Here is a 14,998-nt window from a genome sequence, read left to right on the forward strand (position 1 = left end):
AAGCGTATTCATGGGTTGAAGTGACCTAGTGGAAGCCAAGTCTTAAAAACAATTGAGAATATTTGAGAAGCCTTGAAAATGTATGTCCACAAAGGTTTACCATTCAGTCTGACTGAGCTTGAGCTGTTTGCAAAAAATAGAGATTTCAATATACAACTGTTAAAGCTGGTACAGACGTACGCTAAAAGACGTGCAGCTGTAAAGGTTTCTTGGAGGCACTGACTCAGGATTCTGAATACATATGGATGCATGCAAAAGTATTTAACGTTCTTTTGGAATCCAAAGTATTTTTGAATTTGGATTACTCCTGAAAAAAAATAAAAAATAATAATAATAATGAGACTGACAGCGATGCAACATCTGAGAAATATAGGCTTGTAGGAAAAACTTATACAAGTGCATATATAATCATTAGTTCTTTCAATAATTTTGACGGTGTTACCCCATAACACTCTTTTTAATTTAGATACTACTATCAGAGAGGGTCAACAGAAGCCACCACACTGACTCATAACGTAGATCTTTCCTAAAAACATCAACAACTTTGATTTAAAAAAAAGTTTGTGTCAGTTGTTTATTGATCTGAAAAACTAAACATAACAAAAAATAAAGTTTAAAATTAAGAAATACTTACACATTTCATAAAGATTGAATAGATGTAGAAAATTTAAGTTGTGTGGTTTAGCATCTTTAAACTCGGTAAGACGACAGGAAGGAAACAATGTCAATAATTGCACTATTTCAACTGCGTGGAGGAGATAACGCAAATATCTTATGAACAGCGTTCATCATGCCTTAACCCTAGACATCAAGATCATCATCGGGGTCCTCCTGGTCATAGTCGTCATTGGCATCAGGCTCATACAGAATCCGCCCAGAACCTGGACCTGGATGGAGCAGAGCCGTTTTCCTGCAACGTTAGAAGACAATTTTACAACTTACAATATGTGCGTAGAGTTGTAAAATCCTTTTAAATGTAAGGACATATGACATCGTTGAAGAGATTCTGACTTCTCCTTGCTGAAGACGAAAGGCAGGGTGAGTTTCTGCTTGGCCTCCAACTCTGAATCGGACAGTCGAAGGTTGAAGGTCAAGTTAGCTGTTGGGTCCGCCTGTTGGCACACAAGGAGGATCAGTTTCAGCACCTGTCATTTCATGAGTCCCTGCTCTGTTCAGGATGTGTTAAACTGCACCTGCTCTTCCTCTGTGCTATTAGTTTTATGTTCAGCATGGTTGGCCTTGCTCAGAATGGTCACTGTGAAATCCTCTGCGATGCAGAATATCTCCTCCTGGGGGGGGTCAAATGAAAGCTGTCAGTAATTCATAGCGGAATACTAGCCGAACAAGGTAGCCTACATATAAATGCTTCTTCTTACATCTTGCATAACTTTCCCGGATTTGGAGCGCTTTGTTACTCTTGCCACCGCTTCTTTTCCCCTCACTCCAGGTGCCACGGAGATGAGAGAAGTTGCCAAGTGGCAGACGCTTCCCACGGTGCCCCTCTGATGCATATCTGTGTGGAGCAGGCCAATAACAGCTCTCACAGCTCCCCCTAATGAAAACAGAAAATAATACATCAGTGGGAGAAGTTCTCCGTCAACTTAAAGCTCCAAATTGCAGAAACAAGTTGCTTGATTCACCTTTTCTTAGCTGCTGAAGTGTCTGGCAGACAGCAGGCGGAGTCTTATGTCTCAATATCCAAGACAGAGAGTCGATGACGAGCACGGCTGGCTTTGGTTGTGATGTTTGTTTGACCAAGTTTGCGAGGTCCTCCAAAATGAACTGTTGAGCCGTGAAATTTGGGTGACCAGTCCACCCGAGGGGATCTGAATAGGCATTGTGAATATGTAACCTGAAAATAAAAATATTATTTTGGTTTAATTGCTGCGCTTCGAAAAAGTTTTTATAAACCTTGAAGGTTTGTATAGTTTGTCATGCTGCAACTGCAAAATTGTATGTGTTTTATGTGAAAAACCAACACAACATTTTCCTAATCTATTTGATTTATGTTGGTTTCAATTACCTCTGAGTGTCTGATGGTTTCAATCCATCCTTCAGCTCTTCTTCACTCACATCAAAACACAGGACATGTACAACTTCCTCCCTGGCAACAGAAAATATATTTAGAAAAAGATTATAGCTATTTTTTAGTGCAAGAATATACATTCATCCATTATCTATACTGGCTTGTTCTTGCGTGAGGAGCTAATGCCCATCTCCACCTGTCATTGGGCATAATGACAGCTAGATATTTTCTGGGGTACACCCAGAAAAAAAAAAAAGAATTCAATTGATTTTCAAAAACCAATAAATTTTTCTCCAATTTATTCAAGGTAATATTTCTACAGCCAGGTTCAAATATACATAGACTTAAATAATGTTTTCTTACTGTTCCTATAAAAACGCTAAACTTCATTTAAATTTATACGTTTCATGTGGCTTTTACTAATTCTTAAACCAGTTTTGATGTTACCACCAGCATGCTTGACAGGTGGTACAGTGTTGTTAGTTTTGAAAGTCTCACCTTGATTCCCCCACACAAACTTCTTATTCTTATAAAATAATTAATATTGTTTTGTCTGACCATAAACCCTTACACAGGAATCTTTTGTATTTTGTCCAGGTGGACAGCCACAAATTTAAATCAAGTTGATTTAAATCTGTGAAGCCCCCTGATTTCGGATCAGGTGGTTTCTTTCTCAGTCAGTACTTGATTAGTTCTTGCTAATATTAACAGTAATATTTTTGACTTGCAGACACAATAAGACAACGATGTCAAAAAACTGGACTAAAACTCAATAAAGCAGCCTAACATCAAACATCTGAAATGCTCTCAGCCTCCATCCATTACTTACCCGCCAGCTTCCACCATTTCAGCCAATACATGTTATTGGATATCTAACCAGAAATTACTGAAATTTGCTGATTGTGACAAAACACGTGCGGAATTTATCTGCAAAATGTTAATAGACGATTTACCAAGCACGAGTGTGTATGCTTGTATAATTTTGATCCTGAGAGAATATGAAGATATCAGTGTTAAATTCAAATGTGTGTTTTTTTATTAGCACAGCATTGTACCTGTTTAAGGCAGCAGCGATGAAGCTCTTCAGAAGATCTCGCCCTGAGTAACTACAGGAGTCTGTTGATGATAGATGTTTAGCAAAGGTCAACGTAAACTGTCAGAGTGTTATTGGTTACTGCAATATTAAAAACTTTTACCTCGTATTATTAGAAACCCTCCACTCTCAATGCCTTGCAGTAATTCAGACAACATGGTTGACTACAGTGTACAAGTATCTACGGCTAATTAGCATCCTTCTACATTAGCACATGTTTAAGCTACAGAAAATAGACAAAAACTATTGAATTAATTAAACGGATAAACGGATAGCACCTCTTTATCATACTTGTGTACATTTAAATGAGCTAAAAGCTATTATTTCTAGGTTGTTAAGCTGTTTTTGTTTGCTTGGTTAGCATGTTTTGGTTGCCCACGATCATAAAACATCATATCCCATGCTTCCTATGATCATGGGTTCGTGGGTAATGTAGTTTATTGTCACTGTCGAGCGACAGTGTGAGTGCTACACAAAGACTACGTTACCCAGCATTCATAACAGGAATTAGATCGTAGCCGCTTCAGGAGGATTGGTGGTAGATTGGATCAGCTCCGCGGACCGATCCCGCCCGCTGTCATCCTACCAGCCTATCCGCGAACGCTATGTAATCTTAGAAACCAATCAGAGAAGAGGAATCCCTCCCGCTGTGTTCTTCTGGGCGATCTTGTCTAACGTCACCCTCCCCTTTTTGCCTCCTAGAGAAGCTGCTGCCGCGCGGAATAAAGCCCAAAGTCTAGTGGGTTTGTACAACCCGAGAGAAGAATCGACAAACTTCATGCGAGAGCTTCTAACCATGGATTTGTATATAGCAGTTGTGCTAATTTGAGGATTATACGCTTCCTTCTTCTCTTTAGCGATGGGTTTTGCAAATGCAAGCTCGAAATACGCGGATCTTAAAAGCTCGCCACACTAGGCGACAGAGGAATTACTATTTTTTGACTTTTAAAAAAAGTGGTTTGTTTGTGCTCGGTTAACGGCTGCCGTTGTTACGGATCTTGACCGAGGGGATATCCACAAGTTTGATCCTATTGTGGACCGTCTTCAAGAAGAGTTTCTCTCCCTAGTCCTTAGTGTCCTTGGCTTCTTTTTCCAGTGCCAAGTTACCCGGGCGATAAGGTGCAACCACGCCGGGGGAAGGCTGCTGCTCTCCGGCTAGCTGAGAAGCGGCTTCTCCTTGAATCGGGGCCTCGTCGGCTAGGCGACAATGCTCGACATAATGTCTGACCACCAAGGTACGTGTGATAAAGATCGTTTAGAAATGATTGCTCCAACATTTGCAGTATAACGACGTTTTAACGGTCAACGGCCGTTTTACGGGTTTTAAGCCCCGTAAGTTGTGACTAATGCTACTGCTACGTTTTAGTTGCGTAGGCTGTATTAATAGCTGTACTCGCCTCCTTCTAATCCACTTAATGTTGTTAGTGTACCGAAAAAATATAACTGCTGTGAAATATGTATAGTTTTAATGTAGCTACTCTAATTTTGCAGTAAAATCGGGTATGCGGGTCTTGCTAGTTAGCTAACGCGCCGAATCATACAGCTAAGGCTAAAAGCTAAATACAAGCTAATCAATAACTCGATCTCTGGGCATATTTAAATGCGCTTTCAACCAAAGTACTAATTGAAATATGTTGCCAGAAAATGTAATTTTAAAAATCTGATTCCAAGTTAAAAACTGCAATAAACCAGACACGCCCGATTAAACGTTGGCAGCACCTCGCTAGCCCCAAGTTAGCACACAAGCTTCTTCTCCTTCCAACTTCCATTTCAAGAAAAGCCAGCGTGAAGTGACCGATGACCAACACAATACACAGCCTGAGTAAAACCGACACGAAAAGTAATGAATGTGTCTGACTAGAGAAGCACAACTGTCTTAAGTTTAATGCTTTATCTTCAAGCTGTTTGGCCATTTAGCTCTTCTTTTTTTAAAACCTTAGTTTAAATGCCAGTAGCAGCTCCACAGAGCAAACCTATTAATAATTGTCTGCTGGTTAAATCCACGTACATAAATGCAGTTGATATGAACATTTTGATATGAAATAGAGTGGTTTAAAACGGCTCGCAGATCTTGTATAGCTGACCTCCGTTGCGGTTGTTCGGGGGTGTACACTATTAGCTAGCACTGTCGTCTGCTGGATTTCTTCGGTTTTATTTCGCAACTATTCCCACCTCTCGACGCTGCTGGGAGTTTAAAGATACTAATCGAAGCAGACTTTTAAATAAGCCCATCATGCTCGTCGTTAATAATCCCCATTAAGTTATTGGCCCGGGTTAGCCTGCTAATGCTAGTATTAGTTCACTCGTCTTGCAGCGCTCCCTCAGGCAACAATGTAGTGTCATTTTTGTTTCACACGAGCAGGCTCGGTTGTAATTTAAAGAAACGTTTTATTTGCTTGTCTCCCACAGATTCACTTTTGACGTGTAAAACGGAGCCCTTGGTGAGTCCATCTATTATTATAGTCATTCATTTGGAGTTAGCTGTAGGCTGAAGCTTGACGCTGATGAGATTTACTTCCTCTAACAGCAGCCTTACTATTTTCTGTAGCCCCCAGAAAGAAAAAAGAGAACCGTTGAGGACTTCAACAAGTTCTGCAGCTTTGTTCTGGCTTATGCAGGCTACATCCCCAGTCCAAAAGAGGTGAGTTTTTTTGTTTTTGTTTTGTTTTTTTCCTTTTTTTTTTTTTTTTTATTAAACCATTACTACAAATGTTAACTAGCTATGTTTCATTTGACCAGTTTGCAACACACACGATACACAAAGATGCACAAAAACTCTTCTCCTGTTGTAGTTCCATAGTATTTGCTTCAGCATTTGTTCCTAGAAGACCTAGAAACGGTTCTCCAAATGAAGCCCTCGGTGTCCGGTGCCACCCCGCACGATTAAGACGTGTCCCTGCTTCGACAAATCTGATTCAAATAAATGAATCGAGTGTGGCAGAGGCCCCGGTAATGACCCATTAATAACAATCAGGTGGGTTACTGCTGGGAAGCATCTTAAGCACTCTGGATTCTGGCCCTCAAGCACTGACAGCTGTTTTAGGAGACATTAGATGCTAAAGTGAGTTACATGCTAATAAAATGTTTTGTCTGCTGGGACGGACGAAGCTGTCAGTGTTTTTGACAGAAAGCTGTTTTTCCATTTGCAGCATCTTAAAAATCTCTCGTAGTAAAGTTGAGGTTCTGTAGTTTGCCAACACGTCCTCTGAAGGGTGGGAGTTTCAACACCAGCTGAGATGTTTTCAGTGCTGAAGTCTGAGTTTGATTCTTTTGGAAATATAAAGTTGTGAATTTACATTTGAATACACATTTGTGATCAGGAATTTTGCCTCCAGTTTGTTTGAATGGTGCCAGCCTTTTGACTTGTCTTATCAGAACTTAGCTATTTGTTTAGCCGATTTCTATTTTTGAGTTCCTGACAGAGGGCCCACAGATTACTTGCACATTTGTTGAAAATAAGAGCCGCTTTCCTTTAGTCAGGATCACGTCTTAAACCAGGGGTTTTAAATGGCACCAACTCGTCTGGTCTAGATTCCAGGTTAACCACCAAACTTCCCGTTTTTGAGCTTTTACCAAATCTTGTCGTTTTTAGACCAATCCAGTGATTTATCAATCCTGTCGCTCCAGATGCGAATGAAAGCAGTGAAAAGCATCTCTTTGTCAAACTGACTCGCCCAGAGTCATCTTTTCTCATTGTGCTTTTTGAGATTTGTAGAATTTGATATGTTTTGCAGCTTAAATGTCCAGAATGATGTAAAAGATCCTGGGAAAAAATCTCCACCTTTCCAGTTTGATGAAATATGGGGAAAATTTCAACGCTGCAGTGTCTGAGTATGAGAATCGCTTGTGATTCACAAGCAGAAAAGTTGAGATCTAGAAAGAAGCATCACTTATAACGGATGTTTTTTTTGTTTTTTTTTAACCAAAACTTTCAAATGTAGCATTCCTGCCCCTTGTTTGTAAGATAACGGAGACAAGTTGTTATTGTTCACGTTTGATCTGCAGGAAAGCTCCTGGTCTCCAACTTCGTCCAGCTCGGCGCACAGCTCAGGGCTGTCGGCGGACGGGGGCGGCGGGGGCAGCAGCTCCATCGGCAACGCCTGGCCGGACGGGAGCTCCGACATCCACACCATCCACACGTTTGTGCGCAAGGCGCGCGCGAACAAGGGCAAAAACATTCGGCGCATGCACTCCGACAGCACCCTGCTGGACAAGATGCGCCTCAAAGACTCTCTGTACGACAGCCAGGCCAGCGCCAAGGCCGAGCGCAAGAAGGACAAGAAGCTGAAAAAGCTGTCGCTGGGCTCGGCCACGACGGCGCCGGACAGCGGCAGCAGCGAGGGCGAGAAGCGGGCTCGCATCAAGCGCAGCAAGAACTCCTCCAAACAGCCCAAAGCGAAGAAGCTGAAGAGCTCCGCCGCGCAGAGCGAGACGGACTCGGAGACGCGGAACTCGCACGCCGAGGCGCGGGCCGCCAGGGAGGAGCTGGCGTCGCACGGCGGCTCCTCCTCCAGCATCCACGGCCTGGGGAAGCCCGACGAATCCATCAGGGATGCGGAGATGAGCTCCAGCGAGGGCGAGACATGGATCGCGGACGAAGATATCATGGTGGAGTCAGGTATGACAGCCAACGATCGTTTTAGGAGTCGACACATCTCTGGATTAAATCTGATCCAAAAAAAAAATGGCACGTTCTGCAGGTTTTCCCAAACCCTTTTTTTTATTATTCGGAATGAATAATCAAATTAATTATTCAAATGAATAATCCAATTAGTTTTTAATTAAGAAAGTAAACATTTTACCGGCTAAAATACAATAAGAGCTTTCTGTTAGTAAATCTGAGCTACAACTGCACCAGTTTTGGCAGAAATCTTAACTGCAAAATGCTCAAAATTTTTTTGCCCAGTTTCAGCTTAAGTGCTGCTCTGACTAATGTTTGTCCACCAAACTCCCTTTTCTATCGAGTCTGCATACTCCAGTTGACGATGAATCGGTCACCAAACCGGTTGATGTCCACTAACTACGATCTCTCAATCTGCCGCAGGCGACGACTCGTGGGACCTGATCACCTGTTACTGCGGGAAGCCGTTCGCCGGGCGGCCGATGATCGAGTGCAACCAGTGCGGCATATGGGTGCACCTGTCGTGCGCGAAGATCAAAAAGTCCAACGTTCCCGACATCTTTTACTGTCAGAAGTGCAGAGACTTGCGGCGGTCGGGACACAAAAAGGACACCTAAGAAGGACGCTCTCCGCTGTCCTCTCGACAACTCACTTTAACTCCGATGCCTACAGCCAAAACAGCCTAAATTCTCACCCGGGAGGCAACTGGCTCTGCAGTTGCACAAATTATTTTGACAATCAAAAGAGAGAAGAAAAAAAAAAAAACATATCTATTTATCCCTGGCGTGTTTTTTTTTGTTTGTTTTTTTTTTGTTTGTTTGTTTTTCCATTTCTTTTTGGCGACTGTGAAGAACCGGTGGCAGTAGAGAGAATCATTTGTTGCTTTATTAATTCCCACACTATTTGACTTTTTTTTTTTTTTTTATCCTCGAGGTGCTTTTTTTCCCCCCCCCCCCCCAACTTGTAAATTTGTAACTAAAAAAAATACCAATCCAATTTAGACGGATATTTCGCATCGACTTCCAATTGTAACTTATTGTATAGCTCAAAAGGGAAAAAAGGAAATTGTCACTCCAGTTAATTTGCTTAAATTATTAAATTATGTCACGGGTGCTCGACGGGCAGCTTCCCCCCGCCCCCGACGGTATTCTGGAAGTTGAATTTCGGCGGCGCTTTGTTTCTGTCAGCGGCGTTCACCGAACGTCTGCGTATAAAGTTCTCGCTCCTCTCGAAAGAGTTGATTAATTCATTAAAAATTGGCAAACTCATCTCAGTAGGTATGTCGCATATAGATGTTTCTTTTTCTTTCTTTTTTTTTCTTTTTTTTCTTCCCAGCAGTCGCATTGAGAGAGAGGGAGAAGAAAAAGTAAAAACCCAGATACGTTTCCACTGCATTCACTGAGAGGTGGTTGAATGTCTTTGGCTCGTTAATCAGTCATCAGTAGCCAACTTGCTTTTGAATGAGAGGAAAGCTGTTCAACTTGGTTGTTTTTTGAGTGTTTTTTTTTCTTTTTCTTTTTTTTTATCGTCTCATCTTAAGAGTTTGGGTTTGTTGTTGTTGTAAAGCACCTGGTTAAGGCTCCTTGTGTTGTCAAGGTTGAGCCTGGGCTCGTTTATGAACGGCTGTAAAATACGTTTTATTTCATATAACTGTTTTATTCCTTGGCTTTTTGTTTCTTTCCCGTCAAGTGGGAGCAGAGATGTGCCCGCTGCAGGACAAGAGATCGTCTCGCCTAGAGAACAAAGTTGTGTACAAAAGTGTAAGTTTGAGGCTGCATAGGTTGTGGCGTTGTTTATTTTCTACCCATTGTATTTCGTTGTTGGTTGGGAGAGTCTTAGCAAGTCTCCGGGAGTAGTTGCGCTCTCTGTACAACTTCAGTTCTGTGTACATATCCTGTTCTTCGACAACTTGTACATATGTGAAAGTGAAAAGAGAGAATACCCAAGCAAAGTCTATATTTTCTGCAGTCTGATATTGTTTTTCTTTAACTGTAGCTCGAATAATAAAAGAAAAAAATAACAAAAACCTTTGGGATCATAAATCGTGTGCTTTCTTTCCGTACCAATAACTCCACACACACACACACACACACACTGTAAGGCCATTTTTATTTTTAAATGAGTTTAGGCACACAACAGAACAGTTATGCTTGTCCTCTGCCACTAGAGGGAGATGTTTAAAAAGAATCCCACCTTAGTTTGGTCATTAATTAAATACAAACAGTTGAATAAATACGAAAGATGGCTGCAGAAAAATCCTGGATCATACGGCGGAGAGCTGTTTCAGTTTTCCCCATAGACGGATTTCTTTCCCTAAGGGGGAAAAAAACAATCAGTACACTTTAAATATATATTTTCTTTTTTTTATTATGTGGAAGAATCTCTGGAACTTTTAAATAAGGAAAATGTATCTGCTGCTACTATTATAGCAATCTTGGTGTAATTTTTTTTAAACTGCCACACCAATTTACTGTATATGTACTGAAATCAAGTGATGTAGTGAATTTCCTAGTGGAACAAATTTAACTCAGAATAAACAACTACCTAGAAAACTAAAAATGTTTGCAGTACAGGAAATAGTTTGGGGATTTAAAGCAGTGTCCAAATATGAAAGTCCTCTTAAAGAGCTATAACTGGTCTTCATGAAATATAGCGGTTAAATATATTTTCCCCAACTCCAGTGAAGCTGGGGCTATAATTTGCTTTATTTTAACATTTTCCGTCCCACATTTAAAGAAAAATCCCCCTCAATTTCTCAATATTTCTTATTTACATTTCAACATACTGAAATTTAAATTGAGCAAATTGCAAAATATGACGGAAAGCTTTAGAAAAATCAAATTTTTACTTTGAGTATGTTTATTTAGCCAGGGACAAAAACAAAATAAAATAAAAAATAAAACAATCACTGGCCTAACAAAGTAAGACATCTGTAAAATAAATGGAGCTGGAAATATGTTTTAGAAGTTCCTAGGAACTTTTAATTAGTGCTCCGTGATTTCTCTGTGGAATAAACATGATGCGACACAGACTTCTCTTTGCCACTGTTCAAAATGGCAAAGACGAGCGAGCATGCCATTCAAGATACGATATATCTGAAAATAATCGCTCCCTTAAGCATGCCGATATCTACAATTGGATCGATAATTTAGGAGTCTGGATGAGGAGCCACGTTTATGCCGCATCCACCCACAGACAAGACAGTCAGCAACAAGCCGTGGTCTTACGGGGTGACCAAGTCGTCATAAAAAAAAAAATATTTTAAAGCTTTTGTATGCAACTCTGCATAAAGATATGATTTCTTACCTTTCGGTTTCGAGAGCTGGGTATCTGAAAGCGGCCAATGGTGTCCAGAGGAGCGATTTTCCTCCTGAAAGTCCCCAAAAAGATAAAGTTCAGCTCAGCTAAACATTATTCAGCCTGTAGTTTATTTTCCTTTATCGAGTCGTAAACTTCAACTCAATCCTGTCAATCTACAAAAGCAATACTTTTCAGGATGTCATTTAACCTCTATGCTTTTTATTTGTTGTCGTGTGCATATCTGAAGTTGATTTTCTTTCTTATTCTTAACATGCACAGAATAAACTCAAATTCTGATCTCCATCTCCTACATCTTACAGCTGCCTCTGGGTTCCACCCGAACCCAAAGGCTCTTCCTGCGTCCTCACCTCTTGTCGTTGGCTTTGTGGTTCTGATTCCTGTTCTGGCTCTGCACAGAACCGGTCAGCGTTGGGTCGACGGGGGTCTCTGAGGGATCGTCCGCACCCCTCCGCGCCTCCCCTGCGTCGCCCACAGAGAGGTCCCCCGTGTCCACGGCGTCGGACAGGTGGTGAAAGACCTCGAGGTCCGGCCAGTCGACCTCCTGAGAGCAGAAACCAAGACGTCACCAAATCCCTGCAGGTGTTTGGGTCTGTACTGTTCGGGTCGTGTGAGGCGGGGGATCTCACCCTTTTGGGTTTTCTCGGTATCACGGCAGCAGATATTTGCTCTAACAGCATGTAGAGAGCAAGCAGTGGCAGCACACATCTGTAGCAGATCATCTGGGAGGAGGGATTCACGCACATCCATCAGTACAGGAATCAATGTAATAAATAGGCATAAAGACAAAGGCGCTCACCTTGAATATTCTCTTTAGGTTTCTCCGCTCAAAGATCTGGGCTGCAGCTCTGCGGGGTCTGTGCTGCTGACCAGTGTGGAGGCTATTTGTAGGCATGGACCCAGGGTGGGTTTATATTATGGGACTATAATGGGGCTGTTTAGGGTTATTGTTTGTGTGTGTGTTCAGACAAACCAATTAAATCTGCCGCCTTACTGGCCGGTATTTTCAGGATTTTTTTATTTTTTTTAAAGTTTCTACAGTCGGTTTTTGGATGATGACAACATGCCGCCCTCGACACACGTACATACATGCACACTACACACCCTCAGATGGCGGCACGATAAGGCCGCATTGTTGAGGATGTTGTTACTTTCTCCATCATGGGTTCGCCTGGGGGCACTGCGTTGACCTCAGGCCAGTTTCAGCTGGTTTTATCCTCTAATATAACTCCCCTGCCAAATATTAGACCCTCACACACACACATATGAGCTTGAGTTTTGTCTCATTTCTTTTATCTATTTTTTTTAATATGATCACCGTTTTCCCAAAATTGCACTTGTGAGGTCAGACACTGACGTTGGACGAGAAGGCGAAGCTCTCTATATTCGCTCTAACTCTTTTTTTTTATTACGGTCAGGATGCTTGACCATAAGCTTGACTGGCCACAGCATCACAGGTCCTCCACCATACCTAACAGTGGGGATAAGGTGCTTCACCGCATGTCCATTCAGTGTTACACCCTCAACCCACCTGGAATGTTTGGTGCTGAAAAGCTTAAACTTAGTCTTGTCTGACGGAAGCACATCGCGGTATATTTTAGCAGACTCTTCATGAATATGTTGTGTATAACACACAGGAAAAAAGGGCTGTGTTTACAGAAAACACAGCCTTTTTTTTTCTGGAAAGACAGAAAAGTCTAACATTATACCTAAAAATCTAGTGGGTAAATAAGTGCCATCTAACAGCTGCTAATGGTTATGAAAAGTCACGGATTAATAATTAGAGGTTTCTGGAAACTCTGATCATAAATGGGGGAAAAAAAAGTTCAATTTCATTGATTTTTATAAATATTGAAATACAAGCAACTGTGTCACTGACAATTATTTTTAATGTAGGATATTTTTTTAGTGTACTTAAATTAAAGGCTATCAAAAACAAAGGCCTCTTCCCTCTGCAATTGATTTTTTAAAATAATTTGTTTTACATGTTTTTAACCAGTTTCTGCATTAATAACAGAACAGCTGCAACGTTTCTACATTTCTGCAGTTCCCTTTTTTTTAGGCATCATATTTATTACTGAAATGTTCATATTATGACAGAAGTCAGCATAATCAGCAGGTGGAAAGTGGTCGAAAGTGATAGTGAGTGGATCTGGGCAGCAGATGTGCAAGTTTGTGCTCAAGAGTTTTACAGAAAATTAATCTGATTTTAGGAAGACAAGCATTAATGCGTGTTATAGTTGGTAAACCTGTGTCGCTAATCACTGAGGTTTTTACTTGGTTTTATTGTCTGCACTAATTCCGCATTAGAAGAAGTCAAACAAAAGCTCTGCGAGATCAGATATGGCACCAGGATGTCAGTGTGTGTGGTAATCTGGTGGACTCTGCAGATCACCACCCAACGCAGACCACACACACACACACACACACACACACACACACACACACACACACACACACACACACACACACACACACACACACACACACACACGCACACACACACACACACACACACACACACACACACACCCCTCCTTCTCCTACTCGGTTGTCGCCGGCCTGCTGCCTGTGTCTCCAGAAAACCAAACAGAGGGGAGACAGAACAGCCAGCCTGGATGGAGAGATTGGCGGAGGACGGGGGCAGGCCGGGGGTCGGCTCGCCGGGTACGCTCGCCGGGACACGTTTTCACTTTTCCCACCCTGTCCTAATTGTTGCTATTTCAGGATACCAAGACCCTCCAAAGATAGAGCAAGTGCTGATGGATGAGGGGAGAATAAATAAACCGTGACAGCATGTCGGCATGGGGCAGAGGCCAGATAGGCTGCGCTGATTACCTCCGCTATCAGCGACAGGCCTCATTAGGAGCCTGAGGTTGGGTGTGGGACATGCGTTTTGTTTCCTTACAACACAGAGACGCAGGGAGATGCAACATGAAGATGCTGGTTCAGAGATCGCCCTGAGGTTTGGGTTTTAGCTCAGAGGCCAGAGAAAGATGTTTCACGCATTTGATTCGGTTTTGATCATTCGATCCGGTGTAACAGTAAAAAAATAAAGTTTCGAGACCTAAATTTGATGAAATAATGGCACAGGAGTAAGTTATTCATTTGTCTCTGTGTTCTCCAGGGTGTAAAATACATTATATCGAGTATGTTCATATTACTGTATGAATACGAATCCATGCTCATCGGTCTCTATCCACATACTCATGGATTTCTTTTTCGTTTAACGAGCCACGCATGTGTGTGTGTGTGTGTGTGTGTGTTTGTGTCCTCGTCACTCCGCCCCGGTCCAGCTCCCTATAAGAACCACACACTGCTAATTATAGCCGCAAACATAGACTCCCCTCTGCAGATGTGAACGTTCACCGAACGGATCGACACGAGGCAGAGCATCGCCGTGGAGACGTCCCGCCAGTAATTGTTGGCAGAAACACTGACGGGGAGTCCAACAAATCAAACGAGATCCCCTGTTAAAACTGATGATTTTGTAATATCAAGAAATAGCCAGGATGAAGCAAGAAACAAACATGCAACTTATGATATCTCATAAAAAGGTCTACGTGAAACGCGTACAATTAGCAGATTTGAAACCAACCTTTCAAAAACTTTGCTGAAAACCTGATACCAGTCACCACCCTATACATGCAGCAGGTCTGATTTAAGTAACAACATCTCTTGTTGGATAATTAGTGAGTTATTATTTTACATATAACTTTGCTTTTGCAGGGCTTGTTGTTGTACATTCCATTTAATTTTATGTAGAAGATCTACGTTTTTCATATCATAAGACTTGTTAATGCAAGCAACGTCAAATCCTGGTGGCTGTCTTCTCATTTGAATGCAATACATGAAATATATGTAGGACTCACTGAAGTTGTTGATTGGTCATCGCATGAGTTTGCTGTAGCGCTGCATGTCTCTTTCTGTTGCAGCTTTT

At 41.8% G+C, this 14,998-nt stretch overlaps 3 protein-coding genes across 4 annotated transcripts; 1 reads left to right on the forward strand and 2 right to left on the reverse strand.

The window, feature by feature from the left end:
- Window positions 1-555: 555 nt before the first annotated feature.
- On the reverse strand, window positions 556-3,825 carry elp5 (elongator acetyltransferase complex subunit 5). Its single transcript, XM_008435402.3, has 8 exons — window positions 3,223-3,825; window positions 3,082-3,142; window positions 2,024-2,104; window positions 1,641-1,852; window positions 1,377-1,552; window positions 1,194-1,289; window positions 1,012-1,112; window positions 556-910 (listed from the first exon to the last, which is right to left on the reverse strand). Exons 1-8 carry the CDS (start codon window positions 3,275-3,277, stop codon window positions 802-804), a joined length of 891 nt encoding a protein of 296 aa, XP_008433624.2. The 5' UTR covers window positions 3,278-3,825; the 3' UTR covers window positions 556-801.
- Window positions 3,826-3,842: 17 nt separating this feature from the next.
- Window positions 3,843-8,689, forward strand: phf23b (PHD finger protein 23b). The gene is made up of 5 exons (XM_008435403.3): window positions 3,843-4,354; window positions 5,529-5,560; window positions 5,668-5,760; window positions 7,125-7,737; window positions 8,164-8,689. The coding sequence occupies exons 1-5, from the start codon at window positions 4,327-4,329 to the stop codon at window positions 8,355-8,357; spliced, it is 960 nt and encodes a 319-aa protein (XP_008433625.1). The 5' UTR covers window positions 3,843-4,326; the 3' UTR covers window positions 8,358-8,689.
- Window positions 8,690-9,832: 1,143 nt separating this feature from the next.
- Window positions 9,833-14,609, reverse strand: LOC145548512 (uncharacterized). Of its 2 annotated transcripts, XM_081599006.1 has the most exons (5): window positions 11,858-14,609; window positions 11,688-11,780; window positions 11,409-11,602; window positions 11,047-11,110; window positions 9,833-10,053 (listed from the first exon to the last, which is right to left on the reverse strand). In XM_081599006.1, the coding sequence occupies exons 1-5, from the start codon at window positions 11,951-11,953 to the stop codon at window positions 10,024-10,026; spliced, it is 477 nt and encodes a 158-aa protein (XP_081455132.1). In that variant the 5' UTR covers window positions 11,954-14,609; the 3' UTR covers window positions 9,833-10,023. The 2 variants fall into 2 exon arrangements, with proteins under 2 accessions (XP_081455132.1, XP_081455131.1); XM_081599005.1 differs by lacking the exon at window positions 9,833-10,053 and having other exon boundaries at window positions 10,064-11,110.
- Between the last annotated feature and the right edge of the window lie 389 nt (window positions 14,610-14,998).

Source organism: Poecilia reticulata, chromosome 18, assembly GCF_904066995.2.
Source record: "Poecilia reticulata chromosome 18, P_reticulata-male-v2, whole genome shotgun sequence".
NCBI classification, from domain to species: Eukaryota; Metazoa; Chordata; class Actinopteri; order Cyprinodontiformes; family Poeciliidae; genus Poecilia; species Poecilia reticulata.

Excerpts from the sequence above, each read along its gene's own strand:
- elp5 (XM_008435402.3), bottom strand. The coding sequence starts at position 3,277 with ATGTTGTCTGAATTACTGCAAGGCATTGAGAGTGGAGGGTTTCTAATA. Across the intron at positions 1,290-1,376 it reads CCGGGAAAGTTATGCAAGAT|GAGGAGATATTCTGCATCGC; the intron begins GTAAGAAGAAGC and ends GACCCCCCCCAG. Across the intron at positions 1,113-1,193 it reads ATAGCACAGAGGAAGAGCAG|GCGGACCCAACAGCTAACTT; the intron begins GTGCAGTTTAAC and ends GTGTGCCAACAG.
- phf23b (XM_008435403.3), top strand. The coding sequence starts at position 4,327 with ATGCTCGACATAATGTCTGACCACCAAG. Across the intron at positions 4,355-5,528 it reads CATAATGTCTGACCACCAAG|ATTCACTTTTGACGTGTAAA; the intron begins GTACGTGTGATA and ends TGTCTCCCACAG. Across the intron at positions 5,761-7,124 it reads ACATCCCCAGTCCAAAAGAG|GAAAGCTCCTGGTCTCCAAC; the intron begins GTGAGTTTTTTT and ends TTTGATCTGCAG.
- LOC145548512 (XM_081599005.1), bottom strand. The coding sequence starts at position 11,953 with ATGCCTACAAATAGCCTCCACACTGGTCAGCAGCACAGACCCCGCAGA. Across the intron at positions 11,603-11,687 it reads TACCGAGAAAACCCAAAAGG|GAGGTCGACTGGCCGGACCT; the intron begins GTGAGATCCCCC and ends TTCTGCTCTCAG. Across the intron at positions 11,111-11,408 it reads CACAAAGCCAACGACAAGAG|GAGGAAAATCGCTCCTCTGG; the intron begins GTGAGGACGCAG and ends GGGGACTTTCAG.